The 25,861-nt window shown below is 45.2% G+C and overlaps 3 protein-coding genes across 3 annotated transcripts; all 3 read right to left on the minus strand.

Moving 5' to 3' along the window:
* Positions 1-13,957: 13,957 nt before the first annotated feature.
* Positions 13,958-16,259, minus strand: LOC4327963 (putative glucan endo-1,3-beta-glucosidase GVI). The gene is made up of 2 exons (XM_015788363.3): positions 16,062-16,259; positions 13,958-15,104 (listed from the first exon to the last, which is right to left on the minus strand). The coding sequence occupies exons 1-2, from the start codon at positions 16,123-16,125 to the stop codon at positions 14,155-14,157; spliced, it is 1,014 nt and encodes a 337-aa protein (XP_015643849.1). The 5' UTR covers positions 16,126-16,259; the 3' UTR covers positions 13,958-14,154.
* A 499-nt stretch (positions 16,260-16,758) lies between these two features.
* On the minus strand, positions 16,759-20,701 carry LOC4327964 (probable glycerol-3-phosphate dehydrogenase [NAD(+)] 2, cytosolic). Its single transcript, NM_001401740.1, has 5 exons — positions 19,502-20,701; positions 18,669-18,890; positions 18,062-18,309; positions 17,816-17,955; positions 16,759-17,136 (listed from the first exon to the last, which is right to left on the minus strand). The coding sequence occupies exons 1-5, from the start codon at positions 20,151-20,153 to the stop codon at positions 16,995-16,997; spliced, it is 1,404 nt and encodes a 467-aa protein (NP_001388669.1). The 5' UTR covers positions 20,154-20,701; the 3' UTR covers positions 16,759-16,994.
* A 617-nt stretch (positions 20,702-21,318) lies between these two features.
* LOC4327965 (protein GAMETE CELL DEFECTIVE 1, mitochondrial-like) lies at positions 21,319-24,670 on the minus strand. Its single transcript, XM_015762521.3, has 3 exons — positions 24,028-24,670; positions 22,436-22,625; positions 21,319-22,018 (listed from the first exon to the last, which is right to left on the minus strand). Exons 1-3 carry the CDS (start codon positions 24,645-24,647, stop codon positions 21,791-21,793), a joined length of 1,038 nt encoding a protein of 345 aa, XP_015618007.1. The 5' UTR covers positions 24,648-24,670; the 3' UTR covers positions 21,319-21,790.
* Between the last annotated feature and the right edge of the window lie 1,191 nt (positions 24,671-25,861).

The raw sequence follows: 25,861 nt of genomic DNA on the forward strand, positions 1-25,861 counted from the left end.
AAATCAAACTATTCCTCTGCTTCCAAATGTTCCAAGCAGCATAAAGCACCTTCTCAACAAAATGGGTAGAGTTATATGAATTTCTGGCCATGACCAACATTTCACCAAAGCTTAAAGAAAGATTCCAAACCACACCAAATTGCGCCCAACATTGAGTGCTCCTCGAAATCGAAGAAAATCTACAGGCATGTAGTATTGGGCTAGCTAACCTCTTAAGAGTTTAATAGTACAGCCAACTGTTGGCTCCAAATCATCTATAGCTAATCTAATAGTCCATTAATACAGTAGCTAACTATAAAAATATACTACACCGTTAATACACGTGTTAACAACCAAATTTGGTAATATCGGCATCGGGAAAGAAGATTAGATCGAAGCAAAGTCGGAGGCGGAGATCGAGTTCGAAAACAGAGCAGAAATCAGCTGGAGTCCAGATCGGCTACGATTAGGATCGGCTGGGTCTGAGTCGGGCTAGGCAAGCCGATGCAGCCGATTCCGACAATGCAACTTGATGTATGACATCGGGTTAAATTGAGGTGCTTCAAGATGATTGCCGCACATGGATAGAGTCCTGAGAAGGCAATTGTATCTATTAATTAGGGTGTTTTATGTAATTTCCTTAGAGATATGCTTGGGCAAAAGTCTGTCGCAAAGGCTTATGGTATCTTAGAGTTTGTTAGAGATAGTTGTTGTGTCCGTTATGGACATATCTTGTAATTTTCGGGTATAAATAGACCCGAGCCCTATGTAACTTTTAACACACACGTTCAATACAATCTCGGTGCATCGCCACCTTTTTGCTTTAGTTTTATTTCGACGAGTTCTTGCTTTCGGGTTGAGCTGCATCGGTTTTGATCTTCAACAAGAGGTAAAACTTGTTATGATGAATTATGTTCTCGGGATTAGTACTTCCATCTTTATGATACTCTAATCTTGTCTATGTAATTCGTCAAGTTATCATATATCTTACATAATCTTCGACAATATCGTCATCTAACCTACAATCGGCTAACATCTGTTAACAGAAGGCAGACGATTTGGTTAAATAGCGACGTTGACCTAGATTATATAAGATATCTACCACTCTATAAAACTTCCAGCGGCTTAATTGTCTAGATATTGTTCTTCTTTTCATACTTAATGCTGCATCAGTTGAGTTTGATCTCTTAAGTCGTGCTTAGAATATCAATCTCTAGCCTGTACTCTGGTTGCCGATTAGGGTAGTGTCGGAGTTTCAGCCGATCTTACCTGATTTAACTACTTTTTATCCTATATGCTTGATTGACATGTTAAATCTGCTCTTTATGTTAAGATCTTGCTGCATTTAAGTATATTAGGCTTTTGTTTAGTATATTCTACTTGCTTTAATATCTTAATATAGAGTGGTATCGGAGTATTAGCCGATACATGCTAGATCTATCTGATCCGCTATGCTATGAATGTATATAGTCTCATTATTAATATATATTTCGATTTAAGTGATTTATACTGTCTCGGCATGGTGACCGATCTATCCCAATCACTTGATTTAAGTATATATCGATACAAAGATTATATATTGTTAATATCTGCAGCCGATCGAGTAGATTTAGTCCCTTCTTATTTATTAATGACTGCCGATCGATGTATATATGACATCGGCTCAAAGATAAATGATATGTCATCGGCACCTAGCCGATCGCCTATCATTTATAGATTTAAATGCGGTTTCTTTGCTTCTATTTCTTGTTTATTACAGGATCAAATCAACTGGCACGCTCATACATTCGAAGGCGAGCTTTGGACCTGTACTGGATTTAAGCAGATCTCCCAGGCCTCGTGTTTTCTGTCAACAACACGGTCCCACCTCTCATACACACACAACGTCTTGGAGTCTGTGTTGCAGCCGGCTACAAATCTGTAGCCCGTTTTCTTCTCACTTCTCTTTTCTTCTCGATACGTGGTTATAGCTGGCTTATAGCTTACTATTGTACCTGCTCTAAGAGCATCTCCAACAGCCTCTCCAAATCGGACTATCCAAACACCCATATAGCCAGCTCTCCAATTGATTTGTCAAGCCAAACTTATTCCTCACTCTAACAGTCTCTTCATCTACACTCTCCATTATAAGCCTATGGCACTGGCGTCAACCTCTACTACACCTTCTTCCTCCTCTTTCTCTCCCTCTTCCTCTTCTCTCGGTCCTCTTCCCGGGCGAAGTGCGACAGAGACCGCGTAGAGGCTGGCGACGACAGCGGCGGCTCTATGCGACGACCTCGACAACGGCGACCTCGATAGTGGTGCCGGATGGTCGGGGACAGGGGCGGATGTGGCTAGGAGCAGATGCGGTGGCGTGGAAAGGCGGAGAGGAGCGACGCCGACGATGGGAGGGCTGCGGGCGGTCGCGTCGGTGTGGCCGGGCGTGGAGGCAGCAGCGCCAAATGTGGCCAGGGGCGGAGGTGGTGGTGCCGGATGTGGCGGCTCAGCCGGGGGAGCCAGATGAGGTGGGAAGGAGCGACGCCGGAATCCTCGCCGTGGGGAGGGCAGGGGAGGTGCAACACTGGCGCTGGAGAGGAGGTGGTCAGATAGGTGGGCAACGGCGCTGGAGGGAAGGTGGCCGGCGCCGGAGAGGGAAGCCAGCAGTGCTCCCTTTTATATTATAAGTTGTTTTGACTTTTTTCTTAGTCAACCTGGTTTAAGTTTGACTAAATTTATAGAAATATTATCAACATTTGCAACACCAGTGCAAGGTGACGGGGGTGCATGGAGTAACATTTGCAACACCAGTGCTAAGTAACAAAAGTGCCACCGACAGCTCTCTAGGAAATCAAGGTGACAATTCTCAAGGAGTCCATGAAGTGCAAGGTGACGGGGTGCATGGAGTTCAAGGTGATGGTACCCAGGGGTTGCAAGGAGGAAATCTTAATCAGAATAGTGATACGGCACAAGATTTTTTCAGTAATTTCCAAAATCGGGTTGACTACGTTGTGCATCATGCTTTGATCAATCAATCTGGGGTGTTAGTCAATACCTTATCAAACATGATGAAGTCCATAGCCGATGGTTCAATAGCTGAGCATCAGGCTGCAGGCCCGGTTTATTTGCAAGGAGGTGTCTTTCCAAATTATCGGTCTTTGATTACCGATGTTCAGCCATCAACTCAGACGGTTCCCTTTGTTGCATCATGAGAAATACGGTGATGGTTTTGATCCTCGTTGGGGTTGTGAGTTCTTTAGATTATGCTGGAACGAAGGTATGAGGTTGCCATCTATTGAAAACTGCCCTGGGTGCAGTGATATCGTCGAGAACTCAAGCCGATCATATAATAGGGGCAATCGGTTAAGGTAGACAAGAGTTTCTGTTCATCAAAGATTGGGCCCAGTAAATAAAAATCATGGCCAAGAGGACAATGTAATCAGGAAGAATCAATGGTGTCCTTCTGGTATTTTCACGAAGAATCAGAAGAGAAGGGTTCAGAGATTGAGGAACAGGGAGCGCCTTCAGGAGGTTGAACAAGAAATTAATCATCGGCTGAAGAACGCAAAGCCAAGGTAGGAGCAGTGTGTTAAGAATCAGGTTCCTGTAGCCGATGATGTTGCAGCCGATGAGGCAAAGAGGTTGGCAAAAGGGAAGAGTGTTGTGACGGCACCGGTTAACATGGTCTTTACCCTGCCAGCCGAATTCAGGATCGACCAAGCCGATGTCGACGAGGTGGAAGAGGAATCGGCTAAGTTGATTCTGTCACCAAAACATACAGTGTTCGAGAAACCCGAGGGGACAGAGAATCGGCATCTTAAACCATTATATATAAACGGCTACGTCAATGGGAAGCCGATGTCTAAAATGATGGTTGATGGTGGAGCCGCGGTAAATTTGATGCCCTATGCTACGTTCAGGAAGTTGGGTAGAAATGCCGAGGATCTCATCAAGACAAACATGGTGCTCAAAGATTTTGGTGGCAATCCATCAGAAACCAAAGGTGTTCTAAATGTGGAGCTGACAGTCAACAGTAAGACTATTCCTACCACGTTTTTTTATCATCGAAGGGAAAGGTTCTTACAGCTTGTTGCTTGGAAGGGATTGGATTCACGCCAATTGTTGCATTCCTTCAACTATGCATCAATGTTTGATTCAGTGGCAAGGCGACAAAATAGAGATCGTGCCAGCCGACAGGTCAGTTAATATTGCCAATGCCGATTTAGCTCTTTGGGAGATGGATGGCCTTGATTGTTTATCTGGAAAAGTCTAGGATGGTGATTTTCTAAAAGTGTCCGATTCTGATATACAGCCAATTGAAGATGGAGAACCCAAGCTATTATTTTGAGGGCATCGTGGAGGGTTCAAATGTCTACACTACGGACACGGTAGATGATCTCGATGACAAGTAAGGTCAAGGTTTCATGTCGGCCGATGATTTGGAAGAAGTGGACATAGGTCCAGGCGATCGGCCAAGGCCGACATTTATTAGTAGGAACTTATCTCCAGAGTTTAGAACCAAGCTGATAGAGCTCTTAAAAGAGTTTAGAGATTGCTTCGGTTGGGAGTATTACGAGATGCCTGGACTCAGCCGATCGATTGTTGAACATCGGCTACCTATCAAACCAGGGGTTAGGCCACATCAACAACCTCTGAGGAGATGCAAGGCTGACATGCTTGAACCGGTCAAGGCTGAGATTAAAAGATTATATGATGCTGGTTTTATTCGTCCTTGCCGATATGCTGAGTGGGTTTCTAGTATAGTTCCTCTTATCAAGAAAAACGGCAAGGTCAGGGTATGCATTGATTTCCGAAATTTGAATAAGGCTACCCCGAAAGATGAATACCCAATGCCAGTAGCCGATCAACTAGTTGATGCCGCTTCGGGACATAAGATTTTGAGTTTTATGGACGGAAACGCAGGATACAATCAAATTTTTATGGCTGAAGAAGAAATTCATAAGACAGCTTTTAGGTGTCCTGGTACAATCGGCTTATTTGAATGGGTTGTCATGACTTTCGGCTTGAAAAGTGCTAGAGCTATGAATTACATATATCATGATCTAATCGGCTGGTTGGTTGAAGTCTACATTGATGATGTGGTTGTTAAGTCTAAAGAAATAAAGGACCATATAGCTGATTTGAGGAAGGTTTTCGAGAGAACCAGAAAATATGGCCTGAAGATGAATCCGACAAAATGTGCTTTTGGTGTATCGGCTGTCCAGTTTTTGGGATTTCTTGTTCATGAGAGGGCGATCGAGGTAACTCAAAGGAGTGTTAATGCGATCAAGAAGATTCAGCCTCCGAAGAATAAGACAGAATTACAAGAGATGATCGGCAAGATAAATTTTGTTAGAAGGTTTATTTCTAATTTGTCTAGAAGGTTAGAACCTTTTACACCATTGTTGAGACTGAAAGCCGATCAGTAGTTTACTTGGGGGGCAGAGCAGCAAAAGGCTTTGGACAATATTAAGGAATATCTTAGCTCTCCTCCTGTTTTGATTCCTCCACAAAAAGGAATACCGTTTAGGTTATATTTATTAGCCGGTGAGAAGTCAATCGGCTCGGTCTTGATTCAGGAGTTGGAATGAAAGGAACGAGTTGTATTATATCTCAGTCGTCGGCTCTTGGATGCTGAAACTAGATATTCCCCTGTGGAGAAGTTATGCTTGTGTCTGTATTTTTCGTGTACAAGGTTGAGGCATTATCTACTGTCCAACGAGTGTACTGTTATATGCAAGGCCGATGTTGTCAAGTATATGCTATCGGCTCCAATATTGAAAGGAAGGGTTGGAAAGTGGATATTTTCTTTAACCGAGTTTGATCTTCGGTATGAGTCGCCGAGGGCGATTAAGGGACAAGCTATAGCTGATTTTATTGTGGAACATCGTGATGATTCAATCGGCTCGGTTGAAATAGTGCCATGGACTTTATTCTTTGATGGATCGGTGTGTAATCATGGTTGTGGTATCGGCCTAGTTATAATTTCCCCTAGGGGGGCATGTTTCGAGTTTGCTTATACTATTAAACCGTATGCGATTAATAATCAAGCTGAGTATGAGGCAGTGCTCAAAGGGTTGCAATTACTCAAGGAAGTTGAAGCCGATACCATTGAAATCATGGGGGATTTTTTGCTAGTAATCAGTCAATTGGCAGGAGAGTATGAATGCAAGAATGATACATTGATGGTTTATAATGAGAAGTGCCAAGAACTAATGAAGGAGTTTCGGCTGGTTACTTTAAAGCATGTCTCTCGAGAACAAAATATTGAAGCTAATGATTTGGCCCAAGGGGCATCGGGGTATAAGCCGATGATTAAAGATGTTAAGGTTGAAATTGCAGCAATGACAGCCGATGATTGGAGGTATGATGTGCATCAGTATTTGCATAATCCGTCTCAATCAGCTTCTAGGAAATTGAGATATAAGGTATTAAAGTATACTCTGTTGGATGATGAGCTTTATTATCGGACGATTGATGGAGTGTTACTTAAGTGTTTGAGCGCCGATCAGGCTAAAGTTGCAATCGGCGAGGTTCATGAAGGAATTTGTGGTACTCATCAATCGACTCATAAGATGAAGTGGCTACTTCGGCGTGCAGGGTATTTTTGGCCGACAATGCTGGAGGATTGTTTCAGATATTATAGGGGGTGTCAAGATTGTCAGAAGTTTGGGGCAATTCAGCGAGCTCCGGCATCAGCTATGAATCCTATTATTAAGCCATGGCCATTCCGAGGTTGGGGAATTGATATGATCAGTATGATAAACCCACCATCGAGTAAAGGACATAAGTGTATATTGGTGGCGACTGATTATTTCACCAAGTGGGTGGAGGCGATTCCTTTGAAGAAATTTGATTCTCGGGATGCAATTCAATTCGTTCAAGAACATATAATCTATCGATTTGGTATTCCTCAAACTATTACAGCTGATCAGGGGTCAATCTTCGTGTCTGACGAGTTTGTTCAGTTTGCCGATAGCATGGGTATCAAATTATTGAATTCTTCACCTTATTATGCACAAGCTAATGGGCAAGCCGAGGCGTCTAATAAAAGTTTGATCAAATTGATTAAGCGGAAAATTTCTGATTATCCTCGGCAATGGCATACTCGGTTGGCCGAAGCATTGTGGTCTTATAGGATGGCTTGTCATGGATCGATCCAAGTCCCTCCTAACAAACTTGTTTATGGGCATGAGGCTGTTTTGCCGTGGGAGGTTAGAATCGGCTCTCGAAGAACAAAATTACAAAACGATTTAACAGCTGATGAGTATTACAACCTTATGGCCGATGAGAGGGAGGATCTGGTTCAGTCACGATTGCGAGCCCTTGCAAAGGTTACCAAGGATAAGGAACGTATTGCTCGGCATTATAATAAGAAGGTGGTACCTAAGGATTTTTCGGAAGGAGAACTTGTATGGAAATTGATTTTGCCGGTTGGTACTCGTGATAGTAAATTCGGCAAGTGGTCGCCGAATTGGGAAAGACCGTTCCAAATTTATAAGGTTGTGTCTAAGGGAGCATATATGTTGCAAGGGCTTGATGGTGAAGTCTATGGGCGAGCGCTCAATGGCAAGTATTTGAAGAAATATTACCCAAGTGTTTGGGTTAACGCATGATCGGCTAGTATTGCCGATGCATGACAGCCAATGTGTTTGCATCGCCTTGAGATGGCCGATATTGTTATATCGCCCTTAGTTGTTTTTCATGGTGTAATCGGTTGTGATTTGCCGATGTACAATGGCCGATATTGTTATATCACCCTTAGTTGTTTTATAATTTTATCAATGCTTTTGTCATTGTAAAATTAGGGGGGCACATATATATCAAAATGCAATATATCAAAATGCAATGCAAATTTTTTGAGGCAAAATTTTTTGAGCGAATTTCAAAGTCATATTAATCGGCACAATGGATTGTCAAGACAGTAAAGTACTAGAGCATCTTAGCTGATTACAAAAAATTTTTGAGTCCTATTACACAAAAGTTATTGAGACAAGTATCGCTGGATAGCCAAAATAGTCCTTTGCCTGATTTGTTCTACTTCTTTAATAGCTTGGGCGTCTTGAGCATCAGTTCCAGAGATGACTTTCAGAGACTTTGTTAGGTCAGCAACATTCTTGATAGCCGATTTGAGCCTTGCTTTTTGTTCTTCAATTGATTTTGAGAGATCGGCTAGCTTTTTGTGTTCTATATCTAGCTCGGTATTGCATTCTTCAAGTTGCGCCAAGAGCTCAATTTTGCGAGCTTTGAGCCGATCTCAATTTTGCGAGCTTTGAGCCGATCAATATTGGATTTGATCGGACCTTCAGATAGCTGATCAAGTTTGGTTTTTTCTTCATGCACAAGCTGCCGATTAGCTTGGATTGTGGCCTCAATCTCTTTGCGATCACGGCGTTCGGCTAGTCTTAGCTTGGCTTTTTCCAGCTTGGACTGATATTGCTCGAGATAAGCGGCTGGAGTTAGAACATCGGCCAGATCTTCGGGAATCAGAGCTTGAACTTCATGCAGTCGTGTCCTAATTGACCCACAGTCAACTACCAAACTGTCAAAAGAAGAGGCTTCTAGCCGATGAGAGATGTCTTCAAGTGTTTTTCTCACATCATCGGATAGGGGAGCTAGGGCTTTGCTTGAAGTGTCTTCTTCTGCCTCATCAAGGTAATCTCTAATGTCAAAAGAGAAGAGATCGGCTAGAGCCTGCAGAGACAATTTCGGAAAGAATAAGAGCTGGGTAAATTATAGCTGATCTAATTGTTGAGACAAAGGGAAACTTACTGGGATAGCAGGAGCAGTTGGTTGTTCTTCCTCTTCGACATGATGACTCCCCACAGCGGATGGAGTCTGATCACTTGACGATTGCTGTACAGGTGGAGAAGGAGGGGGAGGCTGCGAAATAGACAAGTGTTATATAGAATCAGTTGAGATTGATTAAGTAAAAGAATTAAGGACATCTTACTGGTGGAGCCGATTTAACAATTGTTGCTGCTGTTTTTTTCTTCATAGCAGTTTTCTTCTTCTGTAACCACAAAGTCTATGGGTAATTAGCCGAAGAGTGAGGTGATTTCAGAAAAAGTCAGAGAGAGGTACTTACTCTTGTAAAATGAACGGGGACAGAAGGAGTTGGAGGCGTTTGCTTGGGTGAAGCCGATGGTGTTATTTCTGTGTCACTCATTTCGGCTATAGCTTGGTCAACATCTTCACCAATTTCCTCTTCATCTAAAGCTTGTTCAATAGATGGATCCAAGGCGGGCAGATCATCAGTCGACGTATCAGTTGGTTGTGGTTGAGTTTTCTTGAATTTGGTCTTTTTCTTTGGAGCCAAGGCTAAGGTACTCAGGGCTGATGATCTGGTTTTCCTTTTCTTGCCTGCATCGGCTGGTTCTCTAGTTAGGCCGTGAAGGAGAGTTGAAGTCTTGGGGCATGGTAGCCGATGAAAGGGGGAGATAGTCCACCTCCATTCGGAATTAGACCAGAAGCAAATTCAATGTTCTTGCCACTGTTACTTTGATGGGGAGGGGAGGACTCTGTTGTCTGCAAAACAGGAGCAAGAGGTTAGTCAAGTAATGAATCGGCTAACTGGTTATGCAATTTAGTAATGACAAAGTTTACCTGGGGCATGACGTCAGGGAATATATCTGTTATATACATTGAAGCCGATTGATGAAATAGATGCAGCTTCCATTCACCCCACCATCTGTCAAAGTTTTTGCTTCTAAATCCTGCCAACTCAATATTATCAATGTTGCCCAGAGGGGGTCCTGGTAGGTTAAGTAGCCGATCCATCATTAGAGTGGAAGTGATTTGTCCTCGGCACTGAATCTTGTCGGCAAAGAATAAGCCGATTGGGAGTTGGCCCAATCCAAGTTGTCTAGCCGAGTTCATTGGGTGATAAAACTCGTAGGAGACTTGGATGTTTCTCCCTTGGTGAATGCCAACAGGGAGGATGCATGGGTTGATTGCAGCTATAAGAATTTCTCTGGATTTTTGGAATTTTTCATGATTAATGTCTTCGAATCTAAAGTCTGACGGAAGTTCAAGGTCTGCTGAGTCTTCGTACGGAAACCAGATTCGTGCATCTTTCTTAAAACCTTTGTAGAAGCTGCAGAACCAGTCCTTGAGTAGCTCAGCCGATAGCTTCGCTCCAGCATCGGTTGGTGTGGATGCATATTCTCCATATGACATGCATCTGCGATGGGTGCGCTCTTCTCCGTCATCTTCCACAATCGGCTCTGGCAATGGGAATTCAGCTTCTGCCACATAGGGCCGATTGACAACCTTCATGACTATCAGGTTTAACCAAGTTTGCAGCAGCCACCATGGTCCACCTGCTCCAACTATTGAGCCGACGGCTATTTTAGCCAATGCATTGTTCAACATCTAGTACAGATAGCCGAGAAGGATTTTGCCCAAAGGAAATTCTTTCCTTGATTCTAAGGCTTCGGCTACGAATTGCCAGTTGGTTGTAGGGCCACAACTGGATCCACAGAAGAGAAACTTTTGCAGCCACATGAGCAAGAAAGCTACATGCTCTCGAGGGGTAACAGACCCTTGGCCCATATATGCCGCCACATAGCCAAACCAGCCACCTATGCTTTTAGTCTTGAAGTCGAATTGGTTCTTGGTGTTCATGTTCATAGGGTTACCCGATGAAGTTACATCTAATCCAGTAATCATGGTGATGTCGATTAAAGTTAGAGTCATCGGCTCTTGGTTGAATAAGAAAGCATTGATGGTGTTGGACCAGAAGTAGGTGGCGGCAGCCATCAAGGGTTCATCCTTAGCAGAATTGGCTATGGTGAGAGCGAGTGCTTGGCCGATTCCAATTTCATCCCAGTGAACTTTCTTACTAGCCGATACGCGTTAGTACCAGATAGTCCAGCTCTTATCAGTAGTAGGTTTTTCTAGAGATGGCCAAGACTTGAAGGTATTCTTCCAGTGACCCAGGTTAGGGTTGGCTAGTCTAAAGGGGATCCGGTTAGTTTCACCGATGATGAAATCAGTGGGGTCGAGATTGCCGATTGGGCCAAGAAAATAGTGGTTTTTGTGTGAAAGGCTGGGAATCGCGACTAGGTTGGAAAGGTGCTGCAAATCCAAAGGAATTGGGAAGTAGAAAACGTGAGGTGAAAAGGAGAAATCGATTTCATGCGAGGAAAAGGGATCTAGCTGGTGAGGACTTACCTCGGCGTACTCGGCCGATGGCGCAGTAGAAGGGCTGGTGGAAGACGACATCGCCGCGGGTGGAGATCTGGTCGAGAACGAAATCGCCTGGGGATCGCCTGAGATGCTGAGGCCACAGCCTATTCTTAAAATTAGTTTTTGACACGATTTATTTTTAAAACAAGTTTTTTAAAAGGGTCAATTTGTTAAAATTACGGAATTTTTGGGGAAACCTCCCTGCATGAGTGTACAAATTAACAAAGTCGAAGATACCGCCGGCCAGTTGCAGACGTGTACTCGTCCAACAGTTCTGAAACTTGACGCTCTAGTCAATTCACAGTATGCCTTAGGCCGAGTTTAGTTTCAAACTTTTTCTTCAAACTTTTAACTTTTTCATCACATCAAAATTTTCCTACACACCTAAATATCTAACTTTTCTGTTACATCATTTCAATTTTAACCAAACTTCTAATTTTGATGTGAACTAAACACACCCTCAGTTACAGCAGTGAACCAGTGTGCCTTTCACGGAGTTTTAGCACGCGCCTGCTCTCCTCCGCGTGCTTTTCTGTGATGTTGACACGGCAAATCTGGAAAATGACGTCTTTATACTACCTCCGTCCCAAAATAAGTGCAGTTTTACACTATTCATCTCCAAAGTTTGATCGTTCGTCTTATTTGAAAATTTTTTATGATTACTATTTTTATTGTTATTACATGATAAAACATGAATAGTATTTTATGTGTGACTAATTTTTTTAAAAATTTTCATAAATTTTTCAAATAAGACGGACGGTTAAACGTTGGACACGGATTTTCACGGCTGCACTTATTTTGAAACGGAGGTAGCAGAAGACTGTCGATCAACCGGTACCGTACGAGTATTACATCGAATTGTCAGTATTACCATAACAATGATGAAAATTGTTTCCGGTGGCTAGCCGCCGAGCCAGCTTCACTCTACAAAGACTGTGTTTAGTTCACGCTAAAATTATAAGCTTAGTTAAAATTGAAATGGTGTGATGGAAAAGTTAGAAGTTTACGTGTGTAGAAAAATTTTGATACGATGAAAAAAATAGAAGTTTGAAACTAAACTCAGCCAAAAACCCACAAATCCTGAGGGAAAGAAGCAGCCAAGCCAGATCAGGCCGTCGATGAGATGGGAGTAGGAAACGAGAAATGCTTACCGGATGCTTGCGTTGCGTGCACGCCTTCCTATAAAGTTGAGCGTGTCAAATCAGTCCTGCCTCCTGGAGGACAGCGCTGAGGAGTACTCCTACTCAACTTCCGATATAGGCTAGGGATTGGGTCATTGGGACTTTGGGAGGCAACCTGGCTTTGCTTGCAAGGTTGTGCTTCCGGTTCCGGCTGAATTTTTCGATTGGTTGTCCGGCCCCCGTTCGCCGCCGTATGTCGAAAATGGCTTTTCTCCTTCAGATGTCCGCGGCAGATACAACAGTGGTAAAGCAGTAATGCTTCCGTCATGTATGATGAACAAGAACCAGCAGGCAGTAGAGTGCACGAGTGCGGCTCGATCTGGTGATGAGGCCGCACGTGAAACGAGCCCACCAGCGAAGGCATGCGATGTGAGCCAATGCGGTGATGACAGGTCCCCGGCAGTGTGATGAAACGACGACCAGTAGAGACTAGAGAGTCGCTGGCTCTGCCTCGCGGTCTGCAGAACTGTATCGTTGGGCAGCGTGCCACGAAAAATTGACGAAAAGAAATGAGCCCTACAGTAATCCTGTAGTAGCGGTGTACTCCCTCCGTCCCACAATATAAGGGATTTTCAGTTTTTGCTTGTAACGTTTGACCACTCGTCTTATTCAAATTTTTTTTGCAAATATAAAAAATAAAAAGTTGTGCTTAAAGTACTATAGATAATAAAGTAAGTCACAAATAAAATAATTAATAATTTCAAAAAATTTTGAATAAGACGAGTGGTCAAACGTTACAAGCAAAAACTCAAAATCCCTTATATTATGGGACGGAGGGAGTACGAAGTAGGATGCCGTCTTGTTGCTGAGAAATCGCGAGTATATAGAATTGAAGCCACCGGTGGCGGGGGAAGCTTCAATTCTCAGCGGCTGCTAACCTGCCATAAGCGGCGGCGCACTATTGGTCGCCTTGTTTTACTTGCGTCGATTCCGTCCACCAGCGAATCACACCAATTCTCCATCCCTCCTCCCATGCTGCGGCGACACAGCCAACCCAACCTCATCTTCTACCGCGGCTAAGGGCTGGAAAAGGCTGTGACTAGGTACGGCCCATATTACTTGGGCCGGAACATGTGCTATCATAGTTGGGCTGGAAGGGATTGCGCACGGATTCGTAGCTGAGCCGACGGATCGCTCTCGGTCGCAGTGACGATGGTGGCCGCCTGTCACCGTGTTCGCCCCAGAAAGGTCCTCCTCGCCGGCGACCCTTCCAGCTGCCAGATGCGCAGCAAGTGCATGCATGAATTAAAGAACAATGGCCTAAAAATGAAACACGCTTTAAGTTCTAGGAGATGCTCGTAAAACAAGAAGATCTCGCATCGTCTCGGTTCGCAAGGAGGAACTTGGAAGTTGGAGGCGACGTTCTATATACTCCCTCCATTCCAAAATATTTAACGCCGTTGACTTTTTAAAAAATATTTAACAGTTCGTCTTATTCAAAAAATTTAAGTAATTATTAATTCTTTTCTTATCATTTGATTTATTGTTAAGTATACTTTTACGTATACATATAGTTTTACACATTTCACAAAAGTTTTTGAATAAGACGAACGGTCAAACATGTTTAAAAAAGTCAACGGCGTTAAACATTTAGGAAAGAAGGGAGTAATAGTTACTTCCAAGCAAGAATCTGAATCAGAGAAACAGGTGAATGCTGGTAATTAATCAGAAATGCAGCGGAATCATATACATATCGATGTCAAATATCTTTGTCCAATATTGTAATCATACTACTAACTTCCTAAAATTGGTACTTAAGTAACTCATGCACACGATGAGTCCAAATCCATGGAGCGTCGCCCCCGCCGTCGCTGCCTGATTAAGATGATCACGCCGAGAAGTCGACGTGGTAGACCGCGCTCATGTCCGGGTGGAACAGGCCGAAGTTCTGCTCCACGCCCTCGGGCTTCTGGTTCTCGTTGAACATGGCGAAGATGTACGTCTCCACGGCCTTCCCGGGCCGCCGCGGCGTGCCGCGCCCGACGTGGCGCACCAGGTTGTTGCTGTACGCCGCCGCGTTCTCCACGCTGGCGCCGGCCCCGCCGCCGCCCGACGGCCACCCGGTCTCCGACACCACCACCTCCAGGCCCTGCCCGCCCGCCTTCTCCAGCGCCGCGTACACCGCGTCCAGGATGGCGTCGAACATGTTGGTGTACGTGACACCGCCGTCCGTCACGGCCGCCGACGTCGACGGCGACAGCAGCGCGTAGTCGAGCCGCACCGACGACGGGTCGGCGGAGTAGGCGAAGTACGGGTACACGTTCACCAGCAGGGGCGTCCCGCTCGACGCCAGGAAGGAGACGATCGGCGCCACCGTCGGCAGCGCGGCCTCGGAGAACGCGCCCTGCGACGGCGGGTACGAGGAGCCCAGCACCGACGTCGCGACGACCGTCGTGACCGGCACGCCGAGCCCCGCGGCGCGCAGCGCCGACTGGAGGTTCCTCATGGCCGGGAGGACGCTCGCCGCCTCGTCCCCAGGGATGACCTCGTTGCCGGCGTTGATGTAGCGGAAGCGGACGGCGCCGGCGAAGGGCTGCACGTACGACTGGACCCACGACGCCGCGAACGAGGCGTCGGTGGCGAGGCGTGCCAGGTCCTCGTTGAGCGTGCCGAGCACGACGCCGAGGCCCGAGCCGCGGAGCGCGGCGAGCACGGTGGTGTCCGGGTGGAAGAGGCGGATGTCGGTGATGTTGCTGGCTCTGTACAGGGCGATGACCTTGTCCGGCGACGGGAGGTTGTTGCCGATCATGCCATAGTTCACACCGATACCTTCCACTCCTGCACGATCAATACACACGCCATACACGTACTGGTAAACAAGCAAAGAAACTACTCAACCTAGCTTGTACTACTACATTACCATTTCATCTTTCCACAGATTCACTAGTTAATTAACGGCATTTTGATGAAAGATTTCTTACTAACTATCGCTGCAAAGGTGCATATATGCGCATATGATTACATTACCCTTTTCATGAAAGGAACACTCATTTTGAAATTGGAAAGGGCAAGCTAGAAACAGTTCTTGTGGATCAAAAGTTACCATCCATAATTAAGGAGTGCATTGTACTACAACCAAACATTAGGTCCCGTCGGTTCTACTTGACCATGAGAGATCGACCACACTTCAAAAGATTTGAAACGAATTGAAGACGGTGGTTTGAATTGACAGAGAAACAAAGATGCCAAGATATTTCCATTGTATCCCCAGTAAGGCCTTGTTCGGTTACGCGCGGATTCAATCCGGACCGGGAATGAGGAGTATAGTAACAAATTTATGATAGAGTAATGAGAGACTGGGATTTATTCCGAGCCGGGAACCAATTTACTCATAATAGGTATAACAAAACATCCGGTAAAGAAACACCACATCTAAATATCTCTGCTTGATCCAACGGTGCACCCGTGAATGCATGCAAAGATATTCCAAGGATACCGCTTTTAGAGAAGATTATGGCAGATCCTAACCAATAACACAATGAACAAAACAGAGAGGAACCGGATAATGACAAGAACAATTTCCAAGAAGCATTCCCACTAAGATCGATCGAAATCAACCGCGTTTCAGAGAAGTTTTCACGCATCGCAAATATACTCGAAACTGATTAACGGCGCAGCAAGGGGAGTACTGATAAACACAAGAGAGAACACCAATCTAGTAGCTACTACTAACAACCAATCTAGCTACTACTAACTGATCACCAGAGAAGTAGATCAACCGATGCGTTCACTCACCTGAAACCGAGCAGCCGCAGAGCAGCAACCCGAAGATGGCGGCGGTAACCAACACAGCATCCATCTCGCCGATCTTCTGCAGCGCGCGGCAGCAAAGGTAGCAGAAACTATCTGAGAACTGTATCTCCTTTCCGACTCCTCTCCTTCCTCCTCCTGTGCGGCGGCGGTCTATATATACAGGGGGAGGCTTTGCAGCGTGCAGCAACTACCGAGGGCCCCACGACCCCCCTGGGGATGCGTTTTTACGTGGTTACGTCAAACCCTTGATACGGTTGATGGGGAGATCGATGGACATGGTGTTTGCACGTTCAGTAACGGCAGGTGGTGGTACAGTACTACTAGTGGACTTCTTCCACGAATGAACCGCCTCTGAAACTGACGCTATATATCGCTGCTCTGACCGCAATCTACTCGACCTTGGCGATGTCGCTGTTGAGAATTCAGTGGCACGATGTCCCAGTTTCCGTGGATTGGATTTCAAACGAGTCGGTTCGTGGATGAGAAAGTAACATGTGTTACAAGTGTCGAAATGGATGCCTGAAATAGTGAAATGGGTGTTCTGTCTGTTCGAGTAGGTTGGAAGTTCGGAGGATAAATCAATTTAAGTACTGAAGATTTCTTTGCATAAATCGGTACTGTACGTAATAAGGTGGACATTAATGATGCATTGTACAGGCATCGTGGACAAATATATTTTGAACATTACCTTTTGCATATTTTATTATTGGATCACACAAAACAACGTCTATGTACACATTTCAGGCGTTTAACAAATCAAACTACATAACAAGCTCAACAAGTCTTGAAGCAATCAACTGAGATCTTGGTCCCTTGCTGGAACTCACTAGTGTTACAACAACAGCAGCAGCAGCAAGCATAATAGCACACAGAGCTTACAGGATATCTAGCACCAAAAAAAAAAGGAAGAACTGCCTAAGCTTTGGCATCTCCTTTAGGTTGACCAAGAAGAGATGGCCGGTAAAGTGAATGGCCCTGCGCCATCTCAATTCTTTCACGTGGATCATACATTGTTTCATCTCTTATGGCCTGAAGGATCGAATCAGGAGGAAGTTCCCTGTAAATACAAATGAACAAATTGAGTAGGCTGTGGCACAAATACGCTACGACTGCACTGTCAGCTAGTAGTATGAGGGTGGAGAAAAGGAGCCCCCCAAAAGCTTGAAAAAAAATATGGAATTTATTCAAATTTGAGCAAATCTCAAAATATTGGCACTGCTGGCCTCCTCTATTTGCACAACGGAGTTGCTAGAAATATGGCGCCATATGCTACAGTCGATTTTTTTCAGCCACTTACACAGTAGTTACACCTCATTTACACCCCACCTACATATGTAATTAGTATGTAATTTTCGAATTTACATATGTAATTTTAGTACTTACATATGTAATTTTGAGACTTACATTGTAAATATACTAAAATTACATATGTACTTTAGGAACTTACAATGTAAATACATGTCGACTATTTTTTTATGAAAAATATGGCGCCATAAATATAGCTACACCCTTGCACAATCCTACATTTTAGCTGCCACTGATTTAGTGCCTTGAGAAAATGACGATAACAGCTGGAACTGACCAAGAGAACTAGACTTTCAAATGTCTGCTGTGATTATAATTACTAGAGTACGAATTCAATAAGGACTAAAGGGAACTTTGCTCGGTCACGTGGGTTTAAATATGTTGAAAAAAGTATGGGATATTGATATAACATCCAAAAAGAACATACTAACCTCTTGATCAAAATTTTGTACAGTGCCTTCAGGATTGGGCACATCTCAACCGGTGCAACAGATCTGTTGGCTTCAGGATGCATTACGCTTAAGCTATCCTGACTCAGGAGTTCATAAAATGCATTGACTGCAGAGACACCCTGGAATAAAATGATAACAAAATTAAGTACATGGCCATCAGACCATCATAAGGTGCATCATTTCCTCAGTTATTGATATTTCAGAAACCAAGACGGAAGGGCAAACCTGAATGGTTCCTTTGCCTTTTATGCTGTCACCCATCTCTAGTGTCAGTTCACCTTTAGCTAGTTTCTGCCCATACCATGCATTACGACCCTTCAGCAATGTGACATAAGTGTCAGCCAATAATGGCCCAGCAAGTTTTTCAGGCTCTTCTTCCAAAAGGTGGGTTATGTAAATCATTTCAGATGTGCAAAGAGCAAAGTAAACGGATTTGCTGGTTGCACTCTCATTTGTTAGAGCTGCCACCATACCTGCAGGATAACAAAATTTCAGAAAATTAACAGAAGCATAAACCAAGAAAAAAAAAGGCAGATGACCACGACAAGATTAAAACGCGACGTAAAGCATAGCAACATAGATGAAGCCACAATATACCGCACATATTTCTATAGTTGTATTTATGGTATATTTCTTCCTGGAGAAAACATTGTATATATCTTGATGGTAACAGTGCATTCTGAAAAATATAAAACAAGGCAGAGTACGCAAAACATCAACTAAAGCTGACCAGTGCATTCCAACATACCCCATGCTAAATATCACAACAGTATATGCTCTACCGTGATTACAGAAGATAGCAAAAACAATCAAGAGAGGAAATAGAAATTACCGGCACCAATGGCATACACATTTTTCAAACCTCCCATGACTTCATGTGTAATGAGATCACTATTATCCCATACAATAAAATGAGGCTGCCTCAAAAATTTAGCAAGAGGTTTTCTCCATTTGTCAGCTCCACATATACGAGCATTTGCATATTCTTTATTGTAAATTTCTGAAGCAATGTTAGGGCCTCCAAGATAAAGAATGTTTTCCAATGGAACCCCCGCTGCAGAAAACAAAACAAATATAAATTGCAGAAATAAATTGGAAGGATATAATTCAAAACAGTTAAGAAGTAAAACCAAGCATGAACACTCGGCCGTTAACAGTAACACACACCACAAATGATCAGGTTTAAACATATTAACCTGAATTGAGTTTAAAATAAAAGGGAGAATCTAAATAATTCATTTTATTTATGTGGAAAGACAGAAACTGGAGTTATACCAATTCATGTAACATATCTAGCAGCTAAACAGCTAAAGGACTATTGAACAACAGAGGACATGAATAAAGGCAATGTTTGTCCCATCCAGTTCTTTTTTTGCCAGCGTTGTCATTTTCAGACTTGTGCCTTTGTATGTTCAACATAGACTTACTTTTGTGTAAATTATGTTAGGGCATAGAGCTGAAGTAAACAAACTATTCATCCTCAAATCATACAAAGTTACAAATTTCTAATGTAGTCTAAAGCAAAGATAAACTGCATTTGTCAATACCAGATTAAAGAATATCCTAGTTACGGATAAGCACAAACAAAGAACAAAGAACAAGTTAATTCAAGCAAAGAGTGCACATGATGGTAAGATTGTGTAAAGAAAAGGAAAGGAATCTCACTTGCATTGCTAATCATCTGTGTGGGAGTTATGATCCGTGGCAGGGGATCCAGGGAGGCCTCTATCCCTTTGGCCAGAGAGAGGATGATGGGGGCAGTAATCCTCTCCTTCCAGTACCTCCCAATCTCCCCGAAGACTTCCCTGGTGTCCGTGGACGGCAGCCCGTTGATGACAATGTCGGCGTCCCAGACGGCCTCCTGGAGGTTGGTGACGACCTTGAGCGGGCAGAGCGGCGTGTCGATCATGTTGAGGCAGAAGCCGTCCCTGAGTATCTCGTCGGCGTAGAGGGTGCGGTCGCCGAGGCGGCCCTCGACGTACTTGAGGTAGGCGCAGCGGCGGATCAGGCGGCGGAGGACGTCCTCCCGGGCGTTGATGACCTCGAAGAGGTGCTCGGCGGTGGCGCGGTCGACGGCGCGGCCCGGGCGGCGCCAGATGCGGACCTGCACCTTGTCGCGGAGGTGTCCGTACGCGTCCTGCATCAGCGCGCAGAAGACGCTCCCCCAGGCCCCGGCGCCGACGCCGACGATCCGGAGCGGGTCGCCGTCGGCCTTGCCCAGCAGGCGCCGCAGCTCGTCCAGCTTCTCCTCCACGGTGGCCCCATTCCCGTGCCCGTTCGCCGCCGCCGCGCGCGGCGCGTCCTCCGCCCCGCCCATTGCTCCCTCCTCCACCTCTCCGCCTTCCCTTGTCGTCGCTGCAAGCAAAATCGAGCAGGCACCGGAGAGCCCAACGGCACACGCTACATAACCGACTACTTAATTACGGGGATCGGCGAGCGAACGAACCAAATCCCACAGAAAAGTATAGTAAAAACGACGCACTATTTTTTTTCCCTTCTCTATCTACTAAGACCAGCCTGCCCACCCCAGCATGTGACGCGATCTGAGGAGTCGTCCGCCAATTTTTGGTGGCTGCTGGTAGGTTTGGCCGCCGAATCACTGTCGGCCGGAGAGACCGAGGCGGCTTGGCTTGGCTTGGCTGCCGGCACCGCCCCGGGACGTTTGCCGCCTGTTGCGCCTCCGCTGCTCGCGTCGCGACCCGCGAACGAGGCGAAGCGAAAGCGAACAGGGTCGGGTGGAATGGAAAGCGAGGTGGTGGTGGTCCTCGTCCTGTGCGGTACGGCGGAAGGAACAGGGCGCGGTGGGAGCCGAGGTGGCAGGGTGGATTGGTGGAAAGGATCGGACGGGGCTGTGGACTGACGACTGGTTCAATCGCAAAACGAAACCCCCGTATTTGCTGAGGTGACGGTGACGGTGGCATGGCGGATTGGGACCAGGATCTCGCGGGTGGTCGCGTGGCACCGGGGGGCCGCATCAGGTTCAGGTGGGCGCTGCTTCGATGGCCGATGGCGCATTCACGAGCGCGTCCACCCGAAATAATAGTGCTAGTAGCAACTGTAGCACAATTCGGATGTGTACTGTGTACCAAGAAGCATTAGGCCATGAAAATTGGAGGACACTTTAGTAGAAAGACAACCGGGAGACAATCGCCACGTACGAGTACTGTTCATGGCCTTAGAGTAGTGCTAACCAGCACAAACTGGGATACGCTGTACCAAGAAGCATTGGCGTCACCATGCCACGGGGAAAAAAGAACTCCTTTCCGTCACGTTACTGATAGTGACGACAGGGAGCAACAAAATTTAGTGACGCGTACATGCCTACCTTCCCCTTGCGTGCCAAACATGTTCCACGCACAGGTAAGAAGCTGGGGATTTGTTCAACACAAAAATCATATAAAAGAACTTGAATGTCTCATCTCACTTACCACGGTAGCAGCTACTCATTGATATATAATTCACACTTGTGAGTCGTGATGAGATTTAAGCGGAAAAAACGCACTACGATTTTATTAAGACAATCAGAAAAGCATATCTCCCCGGATCACAAATGTATCTTAGGAAGATCACCAATGTATTTTAGGCCTTCCATCCACAGCTACAAGCAACCTTAATTATGGACTACTTCCTTACTTGCATTAAACATAACTGTGCATCACATTGCAAAAGGTGATTTTATGAAATGTTGACTACAAGTTGCCTGGCAACCCAAGGTTATCGAGTGTGCTGCCTGGCAATGAGGTGATGGTGATACGCCAACAGTTCAAATATAGAAGGGGGCAACGGAACTTGCTACAAATGACATGAATACAATAACCACCTCCCTATGCTGCAAAAGGACAGGACCAACACTGGTGGTTAAAACTTGAGACGGTTTCAGTATTTCTGCTTTCCTGAATAATGCCAAAAGAGTGTTAAGAAAACCTGCAAAACGGTAAGTAGAGTGTATTCTTGTTACTTGAAGGGTGCCATTATCCTCCTCCGCCGTTTTGGAGTCTCCCTCTTCACATACATCTTCTCCATATCGTTTAGTGGGCGGCTTGATCCATCAGGTAAACTGGCGAACTTCCAGCCACCTCCAGAGCCCCGCTTTGACTGCGCTCCAAGTTTCTCAACCATGTAGGTCCATCCATCGTCGGGCCGTCGTCGGCTGTACTTATGACACTTCACCTCGCCTGCCACCTGCAATTCAAAAAAAAAAAAAGAAGGAAGGAAGGTCAGAATCCTATCACTCATCACTTAAGGGAAAACACAGAAGATCCATTAAGATGGTCAGTAACCAATGGACCTTAAGTCTTTAAACATCATGTATTTTCTGGCTCATATGCATATAGCTTGGCATGAAGTTATCTTACACAGAAGATACTCCATAGCTTCGAGTGTTTTATCTTCCAATACAAAAGGAAACAAATTCCAACAAATTATTATCATGGGTCTCCCATGTTTGCCTTTCCATATCAAAAGAGAACATCAAATTCACTAATCACTACATATAAACAGCAGGAGCTTTAACTGAGACTTAACAAAAACAAAGACAACACTACCAAATTATTTAATTAAAGATGATGAAAGGGAGAAATAGAAATGTAAGATCCTCACCTTCTTCTTGTTGAACTGTAACCGTTGAACAAATTCCTCATACAGCATCTGATCTTCCTTCATTGAAATCTCATACAGAACCTCATCAGGATCTCTGGTTGTGCCATCCCAGCCCTCAGGCATAACTTTGAAGTCAGGTTTATAAGGAAGTGATGCAACATGAAATTCCCTATCATGGGAATTGAAAAACCTGCATAGGAGAGGAAAATAAGTAAGATGCCGCATATCTCAGCAAGAATATTATTGAAGGGGCAGAAATAAGAATAAACACGCACATAAACTGCATGCGACAAGATCAACACAAGAAGATAATTCTACATGATTAAAGCAGAGAAACCAATATGAATTTCCAGGCTGCAGATTCAAGAACCATAAATAGTTTGTAAACCAGTAAGCTCACTATATCGGAGTATTAACGTCATAAGAGATTTTTTTTAATCACATGCAAACTGACACACACAGCTTATCACTTCTTATATACCGATTATTCAAGAATAAGGCAACCTGGGGCGAATTCATGTTAGTACAACATGATGCACAGGACACAGGTTGAATTTCTTGTTTTCACTGTAACAGCCTATGCACATGCATTGCGACAATCCCTAGCCTGATTGGACACCTGTTAGCCTGCAAGCAACAAAATAACAGCTTTGTATGTCCTTTTGCGTGCTATTGTAGTTGGATACTCATATTTTGCTTAATACCATCATACGTTTTGATTTTGGTAAGCGTTCAGACTCATCATTTTGCTTATGCTTATGCTTATAAACTAAATTTTAAATTTTAGAACTTAATTTTGGAGTTAATTTTGTGGTTTTTTATCCTAATTTATTTTACAACATTTGCTTTTGAATCGTATATAAAAGTTTTACCCAAAAAATATTTTTTTGATTAATAAAAAGCTGTCCGGATATGCATAAGCATAAGCGAAACCATAGGGTTGTAATATTGATTGCCGTTAAATACAAGGTGCTCTTTTATTTTGAGTATTGTAGAGATTTAGTGCTATGCATGGGACAGCGGGTCATTTTTGTTCTGGATTCACCCCTGAAGGCAACTAAGATTAACAGAAGGATTTGATGCCAATAGTAATTCTATTTCTAACAAATAACATTAAGACAAACAAAATCATCACTTCATACTGGGTTCTGGACCTCTTGGCATCCTCATCCCCTCTAAGATTTCAGACATCATCACATTCCTTTGTGTACATATGTAAGCACAAAACACATGTCGTAGAGCTTCCAACTGTCACTTGCATTAGAAACCAGTCGCTTCATCCTAGATCACACCGCTCTAACTTAATCTTAGCTAAAGTATTAACAACAGAAGATATGATCCAGTGAAATGTGCAATACTATTCAGGAATAATTTAATAATTCAGCAGACTTTTCAAGTTATTATAGATGAAATGGTCCTCTTTCTGTTTCTAATTGCCATCGGTTTACTATCAAAATGTTCTTTTGCAGGTTAAACCTATGATTTTAACTATTCCAGTTGTCCCTCACCTTCAAAAGAATCCATCCAATCAGAACCTGATCTAATTAGTATTACCAACACAAAGTTAGGAAGTAAACAAACTCCTCACGTACTCTGGGCAACTGTCGAGGAGGACCTCGACGGAGTCGTCGAGCGGCTTGCCCAGCTTCCTCTCCTCCTCTTCCTCCATCTCCTTGAGCCACAGGATGGCGTGCACCCGCTGCCGCATGACGCGGAAGTCCTTGGCGAGGCGCTCCACGGTGTACGTCTCGGGGTCCTCCTTGTGCAGCCGGTACATCTCCTGCTTCTCCGAGTCCTTGAGGTAGGATCCCCGGGAGCCCGGCTCGCGCACCTGCTTCAGCAGCTCGCACGTCTCCCGCATCCGGTCGCCCCACGAGTCCACGTACGCCTTGGCCTCCCTGTTGTCGCGCTCCATGGCGCGGAAGATCTCGTCCTCCTCGTCCATGGCCCGGACGGCCGCAAGCTCAGGGGAGACCGGCTTGGACGGGGAGGTGACCGGGCGGCCGACCGCGGCGTCGGAGCCGTCGAAGTGTTCCTTGGTGATGCCGGTGGACCAGGACGAGCCCCATTCGTCCCCGCCCTGCCCGTCTCCGGGAGAAGAGGAGAGGCGACGGAGGAGGGCGGGGATCCTAGACGCGATGGCGGCGGCGGCGGCGGCCGGCGGCGCGGCGGGGAGGCGGCCGTGGAGGAGGGTTTTGCGGAGGGCGAGCATTTTGCTTGGCTCCGTGTGCTTCTGACTGGGCTGCTGCGCTTGCGTGGTCTCAAATCAATGGAGGTAGGAAGCCGACACTAGCGGGCCTTGGGCCGAACAAGCTAGAAGGCCCATTTACATTTTTATTCGGCCAATCGAAAAAAAATCAGTCAATTTCTCACCCGTTGGATAGAGATCCAACGCATGTGCCTTTTCACGGGGAGGGTCGAGCACTCGAGCCCTAGCGCCGCCTCGCCGTCACCAGCACCATCGCCGCTGAGCTCCCACGCCGGCGACGAGGGCTGTGTTCCTCAGCTCTCCGTTGCGTCGATTTCCCCCGCGCTTCCTGTTCACCCCCACCACCAGTCCACCACCCTCGCTCGCTGCCTAAGGCGCCTCCGTTGGCGGCAGCGAAGATCAATGGCGACAGGCGCGAAACAAAGGCTAACAAAGGCGAAAAAGAAGAGAGGCTAAAAGGCTATGGTGGAGCAAGTGGGGGCGTTCCGGAGGAGGGGGCAAGCTTCGGTTGTGTGGTGTTCGTTGGCTGCGCTGGCAAGCCGGCTTCGCTGGATGAGGACGCGCGATGCGCCGGTGGTGCACCGCTCGCCTGGATCGACAAGCCTCGCGGTGGAGGAAGAAGTCATCGGAGACGGAGAAGAACACACGACGAAATCGAGCCTATAGCACAGTAAGAAATTCGAGTGAAATCGCCTTTACAAAAAAGCACTTGGCAGAAGCATAGCAATTGTCCCATTCAGAAGTTGGTAGCTTTTCTTGGATACTAGTTGGGAAAAAAATGGGTATTCTTTTTATATATTCGATATTGTTACATCTATTGTGAATTGTGATTGCTTGCATGTTGTTGAGGAATAATATCAGAACCTACAAGTAATCTCATGTGTTCCTAGCGCTTTGGCTAATGCTAATGCCGCATGATGTGAAATGTCGATAATTCAACAGCACTTCTTCTGTTGACGACATACAATAAAGTGGTCAATTATTGCTCTATCCTAATCCAAACTGCATATAATCTATGTTTGGGTTCTTGGGCCGTGGGCATTACTGTGCCAGCATGCCGCACTCCCACTGGCTGTTATTGTCACATGTCACTTTCATTTTAGCTGTATTTTGTTATATTATTACATGGAACCATGCGGGCTATAACTCTGTAAGTAACACAGGAGAGCCATTAGGATCACGAGATTCATAAAAGTCTAGTGTATAAATGTGAACTA

The sequence above is a fragment of the Oryza sativa genome, chromosome 1 (genome assembly GCF_034140825.1).
Source record: "Oryza sativa Japonica Group chromosome 1, ASM3414082v1".
Taxonomy (NCBI): Eukaryota; Viridiplantae; Streptophyta; class Magnoliopsida; order Poales; family Poaceae; genus Oryza; species Oryza sativa.

Coding starts and splice junctions, on each gene's coding strand:
- LOC4327965 (XM_015762521.3), bottom strand. CDS start 24,647: ATGCTCGCCCTCCGCAAAACCCTCCTCCACGGCCGCCTCCCCGCCGCG. Junction 22,626..24,027: donor CTCCTCGACAGTTGCCCAGA/GTACGTGAGGAG, acceptor TCTCCTATGCAG/GTTTTTCAATTCCCATGATA. Junction 22,019..22,435: donor TACAGTTCAACAAGAAGAAG/GTGAGGATCTTA, acceptor TTTGAATTGCAG/GTGGCAGGCGAGGTGAAGTG.
- LOC4327964 (NM_001401740.1), bottom strand. CDS start 20,153: ATGGGCGGGGCGGAGGACGCGCCGCGCGCGGCGGCGGCGAACGGGCAC. Junction 17,956..18,061: donor AAGGCAAAGGAACCATTCAG/GTTTGCCCTTCC, acceptor ATTTTATTCCAG/GGTGTCTCTGCAGTCAATGC. Junction 17,137..17,815: donor TACAAAATTTTGATCAAGAG/GTTAGTATGTTC, acceptor TTGTATTTACAG/GGAACTTCCTCCTGATTCGA.
- LOC4327963 (XM_015788363.3), bottom strand. CDS start 16,125: ATGGATGCTGTGTTGGTTACCGCCGCCATCTTCGGGTTGCTGCTCTGC. Junction 15,105..16,061: donor CTGCGGCTGCTCGGTTTCAG/GTGAGTGAACGC, acceptor TTGATCGTGCAG/GAGTGGAAGGTATCGGTGTG.